We start from the raw sequence: 16956 nt of genomic DNA, 5'->3' as shown, positions 1-16956 counted from the left end.
TGTATGTTCAAGAGTCATTGTTTATCAATCAATGTTTATTAGCGATAAATAGTTGTCAAACAAACAATTTATATCATTAAAGATGTTGTGTATGATTCTATGAAACTGAATACTAGAAATATAATAATATAGAAGTTGCACACAAAAATGTACCGTTAGGCTTTTTACAAGTAGTAAGTAGTAGACTGTCAAAGACTTTTAGAGATAGTGAACAAGTAAATCTGAGAACTTTCAAATTCAAGTTTTTACAAAGGAATTTAAAATCTTAGCATGCGGCAATTTTCGTATAAAAGATTTGGATGTAAAATGAGAAATAGAATGAGGAACTTAAGCTTAAGCTCTCGTCACGAAAGTAGAAACTGGGTGACAGAGATATCAGAAAGTATATACATGGTCATTCTGCAAGGGGATCCGAAATCAAAACGGGGTCACTGTACTCAATCGTTTTATTGTACATTTTTTTATGGGAGCAACCCTTCAAATAGTAAAAACAAAGTATAATTATCATGATTTAAGGATTGGTCCACTGTAAAAATTATTTATAACAATAAGTACAATGACGCCTTGTTGGGTAAGGACCCTTCGAATGACTGTAGAGCCAACACTGTTTTACTTTCGTGAAATTTCTCAAATAACTTTTCTATTCACCCTTACCTGATAATAAACAGTATCCGGGGTGTTCCTGTCAGGGATCCAAGTGACTACTCCCGGGTTTCCTTCCTCACACACGAGGGTCAGGGATCTCTGGTAAGCTCCGAAGCTCGGGTACTCATCAGCTTCAGGGCCGTTCTGGTCAGGGGTCCAGTTGCAGAGGCGACCGACTCCAGTGGGGATCAATTCTCCAGTGCGCGTGCGTCGGACTCCAGCGTAGATTTCTATACCCTGGAAATTAAAAAAATATCTTAAGGTAATGATTACTTTATTTGTTTAGCTTATTTATCTGCAGATCATGAGGTTTCGGGGCGTGTCAAAAAAGTTGAGTTTTTTGTCAATAAATCCTTACAGTAACGTAACAGCTGGGACATTGGCGGTATCACACCACCATGCCTCGGAGCACATAAAGCTGTTGATCCTGCACCTGATCTCTCTCCGATCGTGTTGGATTGCAGGCTCATTGGAAAATAACAATGAGGGAATAGAATGTACTTAAAAAGAACACTTTTTTGTCCTTTTTGTTTTCTGCGTAGTTGGATAGTCTCCATTTAGATTAATGTGGCCGGTTAGTCAGTAGAACTTTTTTTTAAATTTATAGACTGGTCGCAGGTTGATGCAACCTAAAGTGAAGTGCGCTTGCCTAGAAGATGCTTATTCATTCTTTACTTGAGTCTTGAAGGTACCTATGTTACAAATGGAGGGAAAAACTGATGCTGGAAGAGCGTTCCATATCCTAGCGGTTCGAATCAGAAACGAGGATTAAATTGCTTCGAATGTGTCCGCAGAATTTCGACTTCGTAAGGTGCTGCCTTTGACGATGCCTTGCGATACGATAGTAGAAAGGTAAAGGAGGAACCAGTTCAAAACAAACATTATATTTTCAAACTGGTAAAGTTAACGACGTTATAAATCTACCCTAACGAACGCAACAAAGAAAATCATGAGCATCTCCATACGATTCAACGAACCTTCTTTTCTGCATCACTCTTATGGTGGTAACCTCCCACGTGGTCGTTGGTGATGTAGAAGGGGTGGTAGCGCGCCGGCACCTCGGGGTCAGAACCACCTTCCACCACGAACGTGTACTTCTTGCCACGAACCACAGTGACCTCAGGGATTAGAAGACCGTTGATGTACCAGGATATGCCCCAGCCTACGTGACCTGGAAAATGAGAAAACATTGAAAATGACTTGAGACGTAAAAAGAAAAGGCAAGGCAGGCAAATACTTAGGTATATACGAGTAAGTGTGAAACTGGGTCTTATTCTATCTAGAAATTTGAGTTTATGCATGTATGTATATAGATCTCCAACACGAAAGGATTTCAGAAATTCCATCTAATCGTAACTAGCGATCAAATGAGAAATGATAAGATTCGTAGGAGAACCAGAATAATCGACATAGCTCAACGGGTTGCGAAGCTGAAGTGGCAATGGGCAGGACATAGTTGAGGTCCCTCGGTGCTAGATGACCTCGCACTGTTTCCAGTGCGAGGTGCGCAGCGTGGGAAGACTCCCCACTAAGTGGACAAACGACATCAAATAAGTTGCAGGGAGCCGCTGAATTCAGGCAGCGAAGGACTGTGGCCCGTGAAAGTCCCTGCAGGATATGTCCCTATATGTCCAGCAGTGGACGTCTTACCAGTAATAGCGGGGTAGCCCTGCTTCCCACCGGTGGGCCCCATTTGCGCATAGAACACGCCGTCCGGGGGCTCGTAGCACTGGATACCGGGGATGTCCCACGGCTTCACGCGGGGGACAGGCTTCGGCGTGGGCACCGGGTTCGGCCTGATGATCGCTGCCTGCACCATACACAAGAAAGGCACATTACCCAGAGTTTCGCGTAAAGAGATCGTTGACCTTGTACTTGCGCAGTACACGATTTGTAAATAGATCTGTTTGGTGGTTACATCATTGTATGATGAGAAGGAATTTTTTCAGAACATGCAGTAGGTACAATTCAGACTATCGTACGATCTTATTCCTTCATTGCAATCTTGTAACTGAAACACAATATTCTTAGGACACAATACGCCATGAGGACAGAACCCTTAATTTCCTCATATTTTGTGCAGAGCTGCATCATGAAGAAAGTTGCATATGCCTGTTCTTAAAAATTGTGGAAAGTCTGCCAATCCCCAGCACGATAGACTCTAAACCCTTTTCTGTGCTCAGTAAAGGGCTGGTGATTGGGTTATCATGGTGATGATGATTATCCATAACCCTTTTAATGCGCCAGATTATCTCACAATTTTACATAATTTTACATAAGATAACAAAGGCTATGAAACAGAATCCTGAATCTTTTGATCTCGGCGTATGGAAATTTTTCATTTTATTCGACACCGCGTAAAGCCAGACTCTCGTGAAATGTTCAAATTTGAATAAATCGCTAATACGAGGAGCGCTGCAGTGCAACCTTCACATTTACCTTTTACCTACATATCAACTGCTGATAAATGCTATAAATGCTTAATTTTGCTCAGAAAGTTGGAAATACCAACTTTGCTGTCTTTTCAAGGGATATAACTTAATTTATTTTTGATTGTGCCAAAATATTATCTCAGCTCTCCCAACGAGTTATTAGTGGCAAATAATAAATCTATGTTCATTAAAGGCCTTTGAAATATTTGCTCATCCGTAACCAACGAATGTTTATCAAGGATCGGCTTTGCATAATGAAGGTATATAAATGTCAATTTAACCATGAAATTCCTACCTCATGGTTTAGTTATAGCCAAAATACTGTGCAGCTCTGTCGTCTATGATTAATATAATATTAGGTATCTCTATAAGATATTATCTCTACCAGTGACCTTTGGCAACATCTCCCATGTTGTAAAGGAAGAAGAATAATGGTGTAGTTTTATTATTATTGAATCACTTACATTGTAGACAGTTGTCACATACAAGAAAGACAAGATGACCTGCAAAATATCAGACTTGTGACACCAAAGGAAGTATCTGAAGAAATAAAGTTCAATTTAAGCAAAAAAAAATCTCCAGGATATGATCTCATTACCGGAGAAATTTTAAAAAACCTACCTCGGAAAGCTTTAGTGAAACTTACCAATCTCATAAATGCATCATTTAGACTAAGACATGTACCTGAGTTATGGAAAGTTGCTGAAGTTATTATGATCGCTAAACCGGGGAAACCACCCCATGAAACAACATCATACAGACCAATCTCTTTATTACCAGTTATTTCAAAATTATTTGAAAAACTGTTACTCAAAAGAATAAAACCTATACTAGAGGAGAGAAAATTAATACCAGATCACCAATTTGGATTCCGTGAAAAACACTCAACGATAGATCAAGTCCACAGAATTACTGACATAATAGAGAAATCATTAGAAAATAAGAAAGTGTGTTCTACAGTCTTTTTAGACGTAGCGCAAGCTTTCGATAAAGTGTGGCACGAAGGGCTTATCTATAAACTCAGAAATATGCTACCAAAGTCATTTGCAGATATTCTTGAATCATACATCTCAAATAGATGGTTTAGAGTTCGTCAAGAAGATGCGTATTCTGAACTCAAGGAAATTAAAGCTGGGGTACCACAAGGAAGTGTCTTAGGTCCGGTCCTGTACTTATTATACACCTGTGATATTCCAGCACTAGAAAATAACACTATTGCAACATTCGCTGATGATACTGCCATAATAGCAACTGGAGAAAGTCACGAAGAAGCAGTAGAAAAAGTTCAAGCTGCCATAAATAAAGTCAACGATTGGACTATAAAGTGGCGAATTAAGCTAAACGAGTCGAAATCTATGCATATAGATTTTACCAATAAGTTACCAAAATATCACCCAATTTATCTAAATCGGCAACTTATTCCCTACGTAAATACAGCGAAGTACTTGGGTATGACGCTTGACGCAAAGCTTCGATGGAAAGCTCATGTTAAAAAGAAACGTGAGGAGTTAGAATTACGCTACAAAAAAATGTATTGGCTGCTTGGAAGGCATTCCACGCTCTCATTACATAATAAACTTATGCTATACAAGCAAGTTCTGATGCCTGTATGGACGTATGGTATACAACTCTGGGGGTGTACTAAACCGACCAATGTTCAAGTAATACAGAGATTCCAGAACAAAGTACTCAGGGAAATAACAAATGCACCCTGGTATGTAAGAAATCACGATCTCCACAGGGACCTTAAGATAGAGTTCGTAAACAAAATCATCCAAAAGTACGCAGAAGCTCACCAACATCGACTTCGCCATCATGTTAATTTGGAGGCTGTGAAGCTTCTAGATAACATGGATATCAAAAGGAGGCTCAAAAGAACCAAGCCGTTCGAATTAGTGTTAAAAAGTACATAAGTGCAGCGTTTGTATAATAGTGCTTGTGCTACTTTATTTTTCTAGGTCACAAGAACATAGTGAACTGAAAACTGTACGTGTTAGAATAAACTAAGGACAGTTATTGGACTGTAAATTAGATTTAAAAATTAATCATAAGTAGAAGTTTAAGCTAGAATAATATTACTAATTAGCCCATAGGCTAGATGGTAGTAGTAATAAAGCTGCCATTTTATAATGGTGCTTTATGGTAGGAAAAAAAAAAAAAAAAAAAAAAAACTTACATTGTCCTGAGCGGCTGGCCTGGTGGGAGTCACCCTGTGCACTTCTGGCGCCTTGTGCTCCTCTTCTCCTTCCGGCATGGGGCAGTTCCATACCGGGGGTCTGCCGAACTCTATGAACTTGTCGCCCTAAAAATAATTATTTTTAAACAAAAATATTGTTTATGTCCTACATTTGCCACAAGACTTGTTCTTTTCCAGAAGATTGGGCTTATTTAGAAGAAAAACGCGCAACTCAAAATAATCTGTGCATTCAGGTGGTGAAGATGATCCTTGCATGATGATTCTTTTTTAAGGATTTATCATCCCGTCTTACTGAGTGTACCGGGTGACTGGAGGGCTGGCAGTTATCTCACTAACTCTGACGTGGTTTGCGATAGATCTGCATAATCACCTGTAATGCTTCATTGTCAACCAGGGGCTCCAGCCGTCCACGGGCTTTATTCCGTACTTCAAAATTTCCAGAACGAAAACGTTGGACCCAAAAACGTATCGTACTTTTTTTATAGAAGCTACACATTTATTTATTTTTATTTTTAGGGGCTTTTATATTTACATACATGTTAGAACGGTGTTTGAACCAAGGACCAATATTTTCACTGTGAAGTGATAATTTTTTTTTTTTTTAAGAATATTAGCCATGTTAAATTACTAATATTCCCCTTTCCTCTCCAACTAAGCGTCAGGCTTGTGCTAGGAGTAGGTACGACAATAGTGCAACGGGCGGGGTTTGAACCGTCGACCTTTCGGTTTTCAGTCCACTCCTATACAGGTTGAGCTATTGAGGTTGAATTATTCATCATAAACAAAAGAAATAACAATGAACATGTACCTTGGTAAAGTGGTGATGGTAGGACACTTCCTGCTTGGAGTTGAGGGGTCCGATGGCCCAGATGATGGGCTGCGTGGCGTTGGTGAACACTGGGAGGTCCAGGTGGTCGGCGGCCTTGAGGGGTCGCTGGTAGGTCACGATGGAGTACCCGTTGACGAGCGCCGCGTTGAGCATGCGCACCGAGTTGGTACCTTCCTGCAAATAAACAGTGTTTGATCACAATCAAGTAAAGTTTTTGGCTGCTCTCGCATTACAATGGAAGTTTCACCCCCACCACCTGCACTCCTGGTTGTCTTCCACCCACCACCTGCACTCCTGGTTGTCTTCCACCCACCACCTGCACTCCTGGTTGTCTTCCACATATCGCCATTTTGGGGTTAAATTAAACTGCTACGCTCTTTCAACGCAAGCCTCTGAAATTTGTGTAATCCATGCGGAGTCGCGGGCATAAGCTAGTTATATTACACGACAGGTCGAGATGGCAATCGGAGTGGGGACGCCCCGCACACCCGCACAGCCCCGCTCTATCCCAGTGCTGGACAGCACGGGGGACATGCGGGGGATAAAATGCACAGAGCACAATCCTCTAGAAACTATAGAAGCACGGCACGGCACGGCACGGCTCAACCGGCTGTCACTAACTAACTGGTCATGGCTGAAACCTTCCACGAGACCAGACCAGAGTCGCCCGGGAGTCGGGACCTCCCACTTATACTCACACGCAGCACTCACCATTGCGCTGCCGCTCGCGCTCGTTTTCTTGATACTTGTATAACAAAAGAATCAATTCTAGCGTTCTGTTGGTTCTTAGTTAGTCTCTTATTGATTTACAGCTCTAGTCTAAATTATTATAAACAACACACAAATTAATTCAAGCAAGTTATCTCAACATCTGTAAAGGATTTTCTCTCCTACTAATTATGAAATAAGAGTTATTTTTGAATGCACATATTTAGGAACGCAATATGTTATAGGGATCCGACGGGTAGTTTGTTAAGTTTGAGATTATCGGCACGGGGGGCATTCACAGCGGTGTGTCAGCTTCACACTTGAGACTTTTTGTTGCTAAACTTTGTCTTGTTTCCTTCCACCTTTGCATTCAGATCTAAGTTAACTGGGGTAACAGATTGCAAGTTGGTGTCTTTAATAGTTTATTAGCTAATCCGAATTCTGATGGAGCTTACAATCTGTTCAGATTGCTATAGAGTACCTAAGTAACATTGTTGTGAAATTTGTGTGATAAGATAGGATTGTAGGATAAGTTAGGATTGTATATATAAATAGAATTGTAGAATAAGATAGAGTACAATAAGGCTGACTTACATAAATGTAAAAGCCTGTTAATAAAAGATTTAAAAAAAAAAGGTTAACTGGTGGCGAGTGATGATGCAGCCTAAGATGGAGCGCGCTTGCCTAGAAGATGCCTATTCCACTCTAGACTTGAAGGTACCCTAGGTAGGTAGGTAAAATTATAATATAATTTTACGGGAAAACTGATGCTGGAAGGGTGTTCCAAATCTTAGCGGTTCGAATTAGAAATGAGGAGACAAATCGCTTCGTATGTATCCATAGAATTTCAATTACGTGCAGGTGCCGATCTTGGCGATGCCTTGCGGTACGGTAGTAGAAAGGTGAAGGAGGAACCAGGTCGAAAAGTTGTTCGGCACACTGCCATAGACAAGTTGAGTACTGAGACATTGTACCTACAATGTGAAGGAGGCCTAAACATTACGTCTCTGATAACAATCTGGGCGTAGAAATTGGATTAATGTATCATACGGTATTAGATTACGTCCGACCTCGTCCGACAGGTCGCCGCCGCCGCCGTCGACGCGACGGTCGCCGCGCAATATCGTTACCGGCCCAGAGACAACTTTATACGATTTACGTTAACATTTCATATTCTATTATCCTCGGCAAGATATAAGATTGGATGGTAAAGAGCTTATACAAGCCTAAATAGAAAATAAATGTATTGAAATTGAATCATTGATTTCAGATTATTTATTATTACATAGTGAAAGTAGCCTATGTCACCCTCCAGAATCCAGTGGCCCTACCGCGGTTGTTTGACAGCTACAATGTCACGATCGCAATCATCTCTGATTGGTTAATGCTCGCTCACTATTGGCCACAATGCATTGTCGCAACAAGAATCGCACAAATTCAGCCAATCAGAACAATTGAGATTGTAATAATGATTGATGCAGGTTTTAGACAATCGCCCTACTGATCTTTAACTATACCCATGCAAAAATCACGTCAATCTGTTGCATCATTGTGACGTGATTAAAGTACAAACTAACAAACCAATAAATCTACAAACAAACACACGTTCGCATTTATAATATGGGTGCTGATAATATGGGTGGACTTATCCATATTCTTTACTAGCTGATGCCCGCGACTTAGTCCGCGTGGATTTAGGTTTAAAAATCCTGTGGGAACTCTTTAATTTTCCGGGATAAAAAGTAGCCTATGTCCTTCCCTGGGATGCAAGCTATCTCTGAACCAAATTTCGTCAAAATCGGTTAAACGGTTGAGCCGTGAAAAGCTAGCAGACAGACAGACAGACAGACACACTTTCGCATTAATAATATTAGTATGGATAGTATGGACTAGTATGGATAAACTTTTGGTTGAAGTAAAAGCAATCGTACCGCAAGTCTTTCATCGGGACAAGAGCCGTGCACCCCGGCGCACTGGCTCTTGGCGTCCAGGTAGTAGTCCTCCGCGTAGCCCTTGAGGGTGGCCTTGTCGACCCAGCCCACCGCCACGTCGCCGCCCACCATCTGCGAGTGCTCCCCACTGCCAGATATACCGAACGACATGTATTCACCGTCCTCTGTAACAAATTAAATATATTTACAATAACATTTTTGTAAGACAAAATATTCTTTAGTAGTTACAAGAAAATTGGTGATATACACAATAGGCTAACTAGAAACCGTAATAAGCTTCCAACTCTTACCTTCCGCCTCAGGAAAGTCCAAAAGTCATTTGTGGGTATGGGTATAACCTTTTATAACAAAATCCCGCAAACTACATATTTTGGACTTGCCTTTATCAAATATATGTTTTTAAAGCATATATTCGATGCGTGGGAGAACTCACAGAATGCCATTGAAATTTTGTGTGATTTGTCTAAAGCGTTCGATTGCGTTGAGCACGAGACTCTTTTAACTAAGTTGAGCCACTATGGAATTAAAAACACTGCGCTTAGTCTCATTGCGTCTTATCTGAGTGACCGTATACAAACCGTATGTGTAAATGATGTGAAGTCATCCGGATCACCCTCACTAATGGGCGTTCCTCAAGGCTCTATACTAGGTCCCTTGATGTTCTTGGTATATATACTCGTAAACGATTTACCATATTTCGTCCATAATACTTGCGATATTGTGCTATTTGCAGATGATACGTCCCTAATTTTTAAAGTCGATTATAAAGAACGACTTTGACGATGTAAATAATGAAATGTCGCCGGTCACTCGCTGGTTTACTGTCAACAATTTACTTTTAAATGCAAAGAAACCCAAGTGTATTTAATTTGCTCTGCCCAATACAAAGACGACCAAGGACATTAATTTAATGATATGTTAAAAGTAAAGGAGACCACCGTGTTCCTGGGGATCACGTTAGATGCAAAGCTTCAATGGAACGCCCATATATCAACACTTGCTGGTAAACTCAGCTTTGCCGCTTATGCTGTTAGAAAAATTCGACAGGTAATATTATAAGACATAAAGTAGAGTTTATACACATAGTAATTTTGTGGAAATTCTTTGTTTTTAAGCGATAAAAAGTAGAGAGGTAGGGAAAAGTCACTTCTTTTAATAAGCATTAGCTGACTTGCCCCTGCTTTACGTGGTTGTAATTTGTAAAAATTTGCCTGAGAGTTCTCCGTAATGTTCTCAAAGGTATGTGAAGTCTGCCAATCCGCGCTTGGCCATAGGCCGAACCTTCTATTTCTGAGGGGCGACCAATACTCAGTAGTGAGCCAGTGATGGTTTGATGATGATAATAAGCCAGCGTATCATCTAAGTACTATATATACTAACCAAGTTTGGCGACCAGCTGCAGCACGATGCTGTCGCCGGCGATGGCCCAGCGCACCTCGAACGCCAGCTCGTCCTGCAGCACCTCGCAGTTCAGCTTCGACTGTAACAAACAGTAAAGTTATCCTGACACCTGCGACAAAACACGCTCTATACAACGCGCATCATGAAAGTTACCTACTTTTCTATTTTCAGATTAAATGTTTCATGTTTTGTAACATTTCAAATAATCGATAGACATCCGCTTATGCACTTCAGTCATTAGTATTTGAGCAATATAGAATTAAACTCTTTCAAATAAGTTGTACATGTTATTGTGTAAGTGCCTGCCTATACTATTAGGTATACTTTGCGCAAACTAATTAAATATGGATGCCTTTATTTTTTTATCAGTTTATAGGTATATACGCTTACACGGGCTATTGGAACTCCTCAATCAATTTCCCATGAATTTCCTCAACAAATTTCTCCTCAATGAATTTGATAAATATTATTACTTTATTATAAACTAGGATAAAAATAATGACGTACATTGAAAAAAATATTAAAATCCAACAAAATGTACAAAGTTACAGGCATTTTAATTTTGGAGTGGGAGGGTCTTCTATTTCTTTCTCGCAAAACGAAAATTTGTATGAAACCGCACGAAGCTACTATGGCATTAGTAGGTGTGACGTCAAACTGCTGTATCGCTATCTCTGTCTAACCAGAAATATTTAAATGGTTATAACTTTCTTGTTATTTGGTCGATTTAATTAGTTTTTTCAGTTTACGTCATTATTTTTATTCTAGTTTATAATAAAGTAATAAAAAAATTAGAGTCGAATACCCAATTATGGCGTCACGCCCACATGAAACAGTTTAATACTGCAATACACAGCAATACCTGAAAATTTCAGCAATGTTACGCAAATAATTACTCCACTTATTGCTTCATATTGTACCATACGTGTTGCCGAGCAACAATTGCTTAAAAAATTGCCCTGCATGTAAGCGCACCATAACATTTTCTCTATTGCAAACTTTTATGATAGATAAAGTTAAAAATTGATCAAAATCGATTTTTTACTCCATCTTCTATCAAAAAAAAACCGGCCAAGTGCGAGTCAGGCTCGCACACTGAGGGTTCCGTACTACAGTCGTATTTTTTCGACATTTTGCACGATAATTCAAAAACTATGATGCATAAAAAAAACTGTTTTAGAATGCACAAGTAAAGCCCTTTCATATTATGATACCCCACTTGATATAGTTATCTTACTTCGAAAATTGAAAATACTAATTATTAGTTCATGACCACAATATAATTTTTTTTGTGTGATCTAACCCTAAATTCACGATTTTCAGATTTTTCCCCTAAAGCCAGCTATAAGACCCACCTACCTGCCAAATTTCATGATCCTAGGTCAACGGGAAGTACCCTGTAGGTTTCTTGACAGACAGACAGACAGACAGACGGACATACAACAAAGTAGGATCACTTTGTTGTATGTCCGTCTGTCTGTCTGTTATAAGGGTTCCGTTTTTCTTTTTGAGGTACGGAACCCTAAAAATCAATAAAAATATATGACCAAGTTCAGGCAAAATGGTTTTCATTAAATAATAATATTTATTTAACTCCCTAAAGTAAATTAAAACCGTGTTATAATATAACATTTACTAAAGTATCACCAACATAAAGTATCATACCCAAAGTTATATCATATATCCTCCAACTCAACTTGGCATTGTACAACTATCTGTCGAGGCTAAGCCCTGGGGCTACCACATTCGCTTGTGCACATACGATACCGACTAACTTGTCATTTATTCACGTGTTGTACGGATTCAATAACACCCATTTGCGCTATTATATTATGTCAAATTGTAGGAATCTTGGAATGGAAATTTTTCTAAAAACCTTATTTCTTCGTCCTATCCGCCATAGGACGAAGAAATAAGGTTTTTAGAAAAAGTTTAAAGATATCAAAATATTAACACAAGCGGGGATTTAGCTCTCCATCTATTATTTATTGAAAGAAATAATGCAATATGCAGAGCTTTATGTGCAATAAATCGGATAACATGCGCCGATAGCACGGAGAGCTTATTGCTTAATGGCTCGTTGTATCGTAAGCTGCAGATTATAATTACCTACCGACTGCTGGCGACTAGTGTCTGGTTATTGCATACATCTCTATATCTCCCAATGACCTACACGTGACCGATTACTTATTGCACATCTTCTTTATATTTCAAAACTAGCTTATGCTCGCGATTTAGTCCGCGTGGACTACTTAAATTTCAAACCCCTATTTCCCCCCCATAAATATACGATAGCTATCCCCCACTATAGCTACCTATCTGCATGCCAAATTTCAGCCCGATCCGTCCAGTAGTTTGAGCTGTGCGTTGATAGATCAGTCAGTCATCTTTTCCTTTTATATATTTAGATTAATGTTTGTGTTGCATTTAACATAAAAATTTAAAATATTATCTTAATACTGCAATGTTATTTCTTGTTCGATGGCACGGAACCCTTCGTGAGCGAGTCCAACTTGCACCTGACAGGTCTTAAGAAATACTTTTCAGAGTAACCTACTTATCTGGAGCAGGTCATGCGACTCTACGCCACTCAGCAGGTGTGCATTGCGCCTCACACTCACTCTATCTACATGAAACTCTTATGCCGTGCCTAAGATGTTATATAGATCAAGCTTTACTTTGCGGAAGTCCATGATATACCTAGGTATGTACAGACAAAACTTTCATTTTCTATAATCCGCTGAAACAGACAAATTCGCATGGTGCAACATGCAGCATGCAGGAAAATGCAATGCGTAGTGGTGGTGCGTATTACTTGCCAAGTGGCTGGTTTTTCCTGCATGTTTAGCAGTGGGAGGACGGGCGGGGCATGTCGTATGCTGCATGTTACACCATACAGATTCGTCTGTTTCGGCGGATCAGCTTTTGGTTGTTTGTACACGCGTAACAGTTATGTCATAGCTTGCAGCATCTTCGTAACGAGTTGACCGGGACCCGGGTAGCCACTCACCACTCACCACTCACCACTCACCACTCACCACTCACCACTCACCACTCACCACTCACCACTCACCACTCACCACTCACCACTCACCACTCACCACTCACCACTCACCACTCACCACTCACCACTCACCACTCACCACTCACCACTCACCACTCACCACTCACCACTCACCACTCACCACTCACCACTCACCACTCACCACTCACCACTCACCACTCACCACTCACCACTCACCACTCACCACTCACCACTCACCACTCACCACTCACCACTCACCACTCACCACTCACCACTCACCACTCACCACTCACCACTCACCACTCACCACTCACCACTCACCACTCACCACTCACCACTCACCACTCACCACTCACCACTCACCACTCACCACTCACCACTCACCACTCACCACTCACCACTCACCACTCACCACTCACCACTCACCACTCACCACTCACCACTCACCACTCACCACTCACCACTCACCACTCACCACTCACCACTCACCACTCACCACTCACCACTCACCACTCACCACTCACCACTCACCACTCACCACTCACCACTCACCACTCACCACTCACCACTCACCACTCACCACTCACCACTCACCACTCACCACTCACCACTCACCACTCACCACTCACCACTCACCACTCACCACTCACCACTCACCACTCACCACTCACCACAGTGTAACAAATAATGTATTTTTGCTTGCATTAGGAATCATTTGGCGAGCAATAACGCGTAATGGCCGCCGCCGCAAGTTGACTCGCAACAAAGCCAAGTCATTGCGCCTAATTGTCGGTCGGCGCACTTTTGTTGGAAGCCGTTAGTCTGTGGAGTGTGGAGTGTGGAGTGTGCACATCTGCCAAACTGCGCCGACATACAGTGAGAACTAACTTACGAACATATTTTGTTTAACTTTGAAATATCGCAGTATAATATCTTCACTACTACCTACTATTATTAAAATACAATAGAATAAAATAGAAAAATTCGCAGACTCACTACTGAGCATGGGTCTCTTAGAATGAGAAGAGTTTAGGCTATATTCCGCCACGCTGGTCAAGTGCGGATTAGCAAACTTCACACACCTTTGAGAGCATCATGGGAAACTCTCGGCATGCCGGTTTGTTTACCGTTAAAACTAGTGATATTTAATTGCTTAAAACACATATAACTACAATAAATTGTAGGTGCCCGAGCTCGAACTAGTGACTGTGGAATAGGAGGCGGACGTCTGAACCACTAAGTTATGACAAGTCACAGCTCTTCTCACTTTACTATTTCATTGGAGAGGCGATAGCAGCCAAAACCTAAACATAATATGACCGAATGACTTTGTCAGCCCTAGCACAGACTACGGTCTATTTGGGCTGCAAACTGCCAACACCAGTCTCGGCTTTTTGTCTAGTGCTTTGGTCTGGAAGTGTGGTGTGAATTATTCGCTTTTTTTTGTCTAAATAAAAAAAAAAAATATAATCACTACCCATCACTACCTATATTACAAATGCAAAAGTGTGTTTGTTTGTTGGTTTGTTGTTTTGTCCTTCAATCACGTCGCAGCGGTGCAACGGATTGACGTGATTGTTTGCATATACACACATGCAAAAAATCACGTCAAACCGTTAGTTAATAAAGATCTGGAGAGTGACATAGGTTTCTTTTTATCCCGGAAAATCAAAGAGTACCCTACCCACGGGATTTTTAAGAACCTAAATCCACGCGCACGAAGTCGCGGCCATCAGCTAGTAGGTACTTATATTTATTATAATTCAGCTCATTACACGTCGTAAGATGATATATGTCAATTGCAAGTGTAGCTGCGTATCTCCGGCTCGCAGCTCATGTACCTCGTTACGCGCTCCAGTGGCTGATTGATAACGATAAGCCGCAGAGTAATTGCTGTTGCCAGATAACGTCCGGCACGCAGTGTGCGGGCCGCGCGGCGTGACTAGCCACGGCCGACTACCTAGTCTTGTATGAAATAGTATGTATAAGTCCCGCAAATTGCTATTGCGCTGGAACTATATCTCAACAACATCGAAATGACGTCATTTTGACGTCAACCGGAATAAAAATATACCATCAGCTCGAAACTTCAGTCTAGTGCTAACGTCACTAAAATGGCGGCCACGCGCATTAGCAATTTACGGGACTTGTATTCGCATTTGAACCTATATTGAGCAAGTATACACCTGTAAGGTAGTGTATTGGGTATTGGGTAGCGGGTAGAGCGGGTAGAGCGGGTAGAGCGGGTAGCGGGTAGAGCGGGTAGAGCGGGTAGGTAGAGGCAGTAACCCCAATGACGTGCTCTGCATTTCGGTCATAGATGTTTTGCTTAGCGTATGGTCCGTGGCACAAGAGGAGCGGACCTTTATACATTGCTCACTTATTTCTCATATGCACTCGCTTTTCATTGAATTGAAAAAACTCTTGTTAAAAAAGACACAATATTATTAATTGCTCGACTAATGATTGCCTACCTCTTACAAATTTTTTAATTTTACCTCAACTAAGTATTTAATTTTTAATTTAATTTAATTTTTATTAAAACTATGTGAAAGTAGTTTTTCACCCGTAAGGAGGTTAAATAAGTAGGTAGCGCATCAGTATGAAAGTCTGTTATTTTATTATTAGTAAGTTATTTTTCAAGCTAAGTATATCTATGAAAATTGGTATTTGAGCTTTTGAGCAAAAATTAAGAATTAAGTAAATGTGTCAGGATGTTTGGAAATCCCACCGATGAAGGATTTTCAACAATTCTCCTCGATTTAAACCGGGGCATATCAGCTATTTCACCTTCCATATATAAAAGGAAAAAGTAACTAACTGACTGATCTATCGATGAACAGCTCAAACTACTGGAAGGATCGGGGCGTGGCATTATAACCTATTATAACGTAGATATAATATGCTAGAAATGATTTTCGAAAATTCAACCCCTAAGAAGTTAAAATAGGAGATTGAAAGTGTAGTCCACGCGGACGAAGACTCGAAGAAAAGATTTTCAATTCCACCCGCTCGAAGCCTGTCTAAATACGCTCTCGCCTCTCACTTGTACTTTACATCGCTCCTCCCAGAAGAGTAGGCAATAGCTAGTGCAGCAGGCAATTCGGTTCCGTGCTATAGGTAATGAGGCTCCAGTCGTTTGCCTGAGAGCCTTATTTGCCGAACCTTCACATCGCCAACACCCTTAACACGTTGCACATAAGAGCTGAAATCCTATGAGCAAAATTCAGAGGTCAAAACGGTTCAAGCTATTTTAGTTTCTAAATGGTAAAGTTTTAGAGGTGATTGTCGAATAGTGGTGGAAATAATGGTTCAAATGATCCGCAAAGAGTAGTCGCTATGGTATCGCAGTATAAATTGGCCGAGTTTGGTTACACTGCACACTGCACACTGCACACTGCGCACTGCACACTGCACACTGCACACTGCACTTGGATAAGTGGATAACGGATCTGGGAACGTACTTCTGATGAAGTTAAATGCATTAGTTATAATCCTCCAACCACCAACCACCAACCACCAACCACCAACCACCAACCACCAACCACCAACCACCAACCACCAACCACCAACCGACCCAACAACCGAGATATAAACCACAACAATGTTTGCGGCAAACTTATTTATCTTTATAAGTAAGTGGGTGCCTAAAGTTAAAAAACCTGTAGACTGAAATCTAGAGTGAAGAGGAAAATATTGTGATAGTATTTTTTCTTACTTGCATGATTCAACTGGCTATCAGTTGAATGCCAGTGAAACGAATAAGA

The 16956-nt window shown here is 40.8% G+C and overlaps 1 protein-coding gene across 1 annotated transcript in view; it reads right to left on the bottom strand.

The window, feature by feature from the left end:
- Positions 1 to 16956, bottom strand: part of LOC117993369 (protein Skeletor, isoforms D/E-like) — a gene marked incomplete at its 5' end in the record, with an annotated part of 64935 nt that overhangs the window by 3045 nt on the left and 44934 nt on the right. Inside the window, 7 exons of the mRNA XM_069506740.1 lie at positions 655 to 882; positions 1623 to 1816; positions 2296 to 2455; positions 5254 to 5379; positions 6083 to 6277; positions 8743 to 8927; positions 10144 to 10243. Coding sequence (XP_069362841.1) covers positions 655 to 882; positions 1623 to 1816; positions 2296 to 2455; positions 5254 to 5379; positions 6083 to 6277; positions 8743 to 8927; positions 10144 to 10243 — 1188 coding nt within the window. The remainder of the gene's footprint in view (positions 1 to 654; positions 883 to 1622; positions 1817 to 2295; positions 2456 to 5253; positions 5380 to 6082; positions 6278 to 8742; positions 8928 to 10143; positions 10244 to 16956) is intronic.

This window comes from Maniola hyperantus, chromosome 24 (genome assembly GCF_902806685.2).
Source record: "Maniola hyperantus chromosome 24, iAphHyp1.2, whole genome shotgun sequence".
Taxonomy (NCBI): domain Eukaryota; kingdom Metazoa; phylum Arthropoda; class Insecta; order Lepidoptera; family Nymphalidae; genus Maniola; species Maniola hyperantus.
The sequence above is the reverse complement of the archived record's forward strand: the minus strand, read 5'-3'. Positions and strand labels throughout refer to the sequence as shown.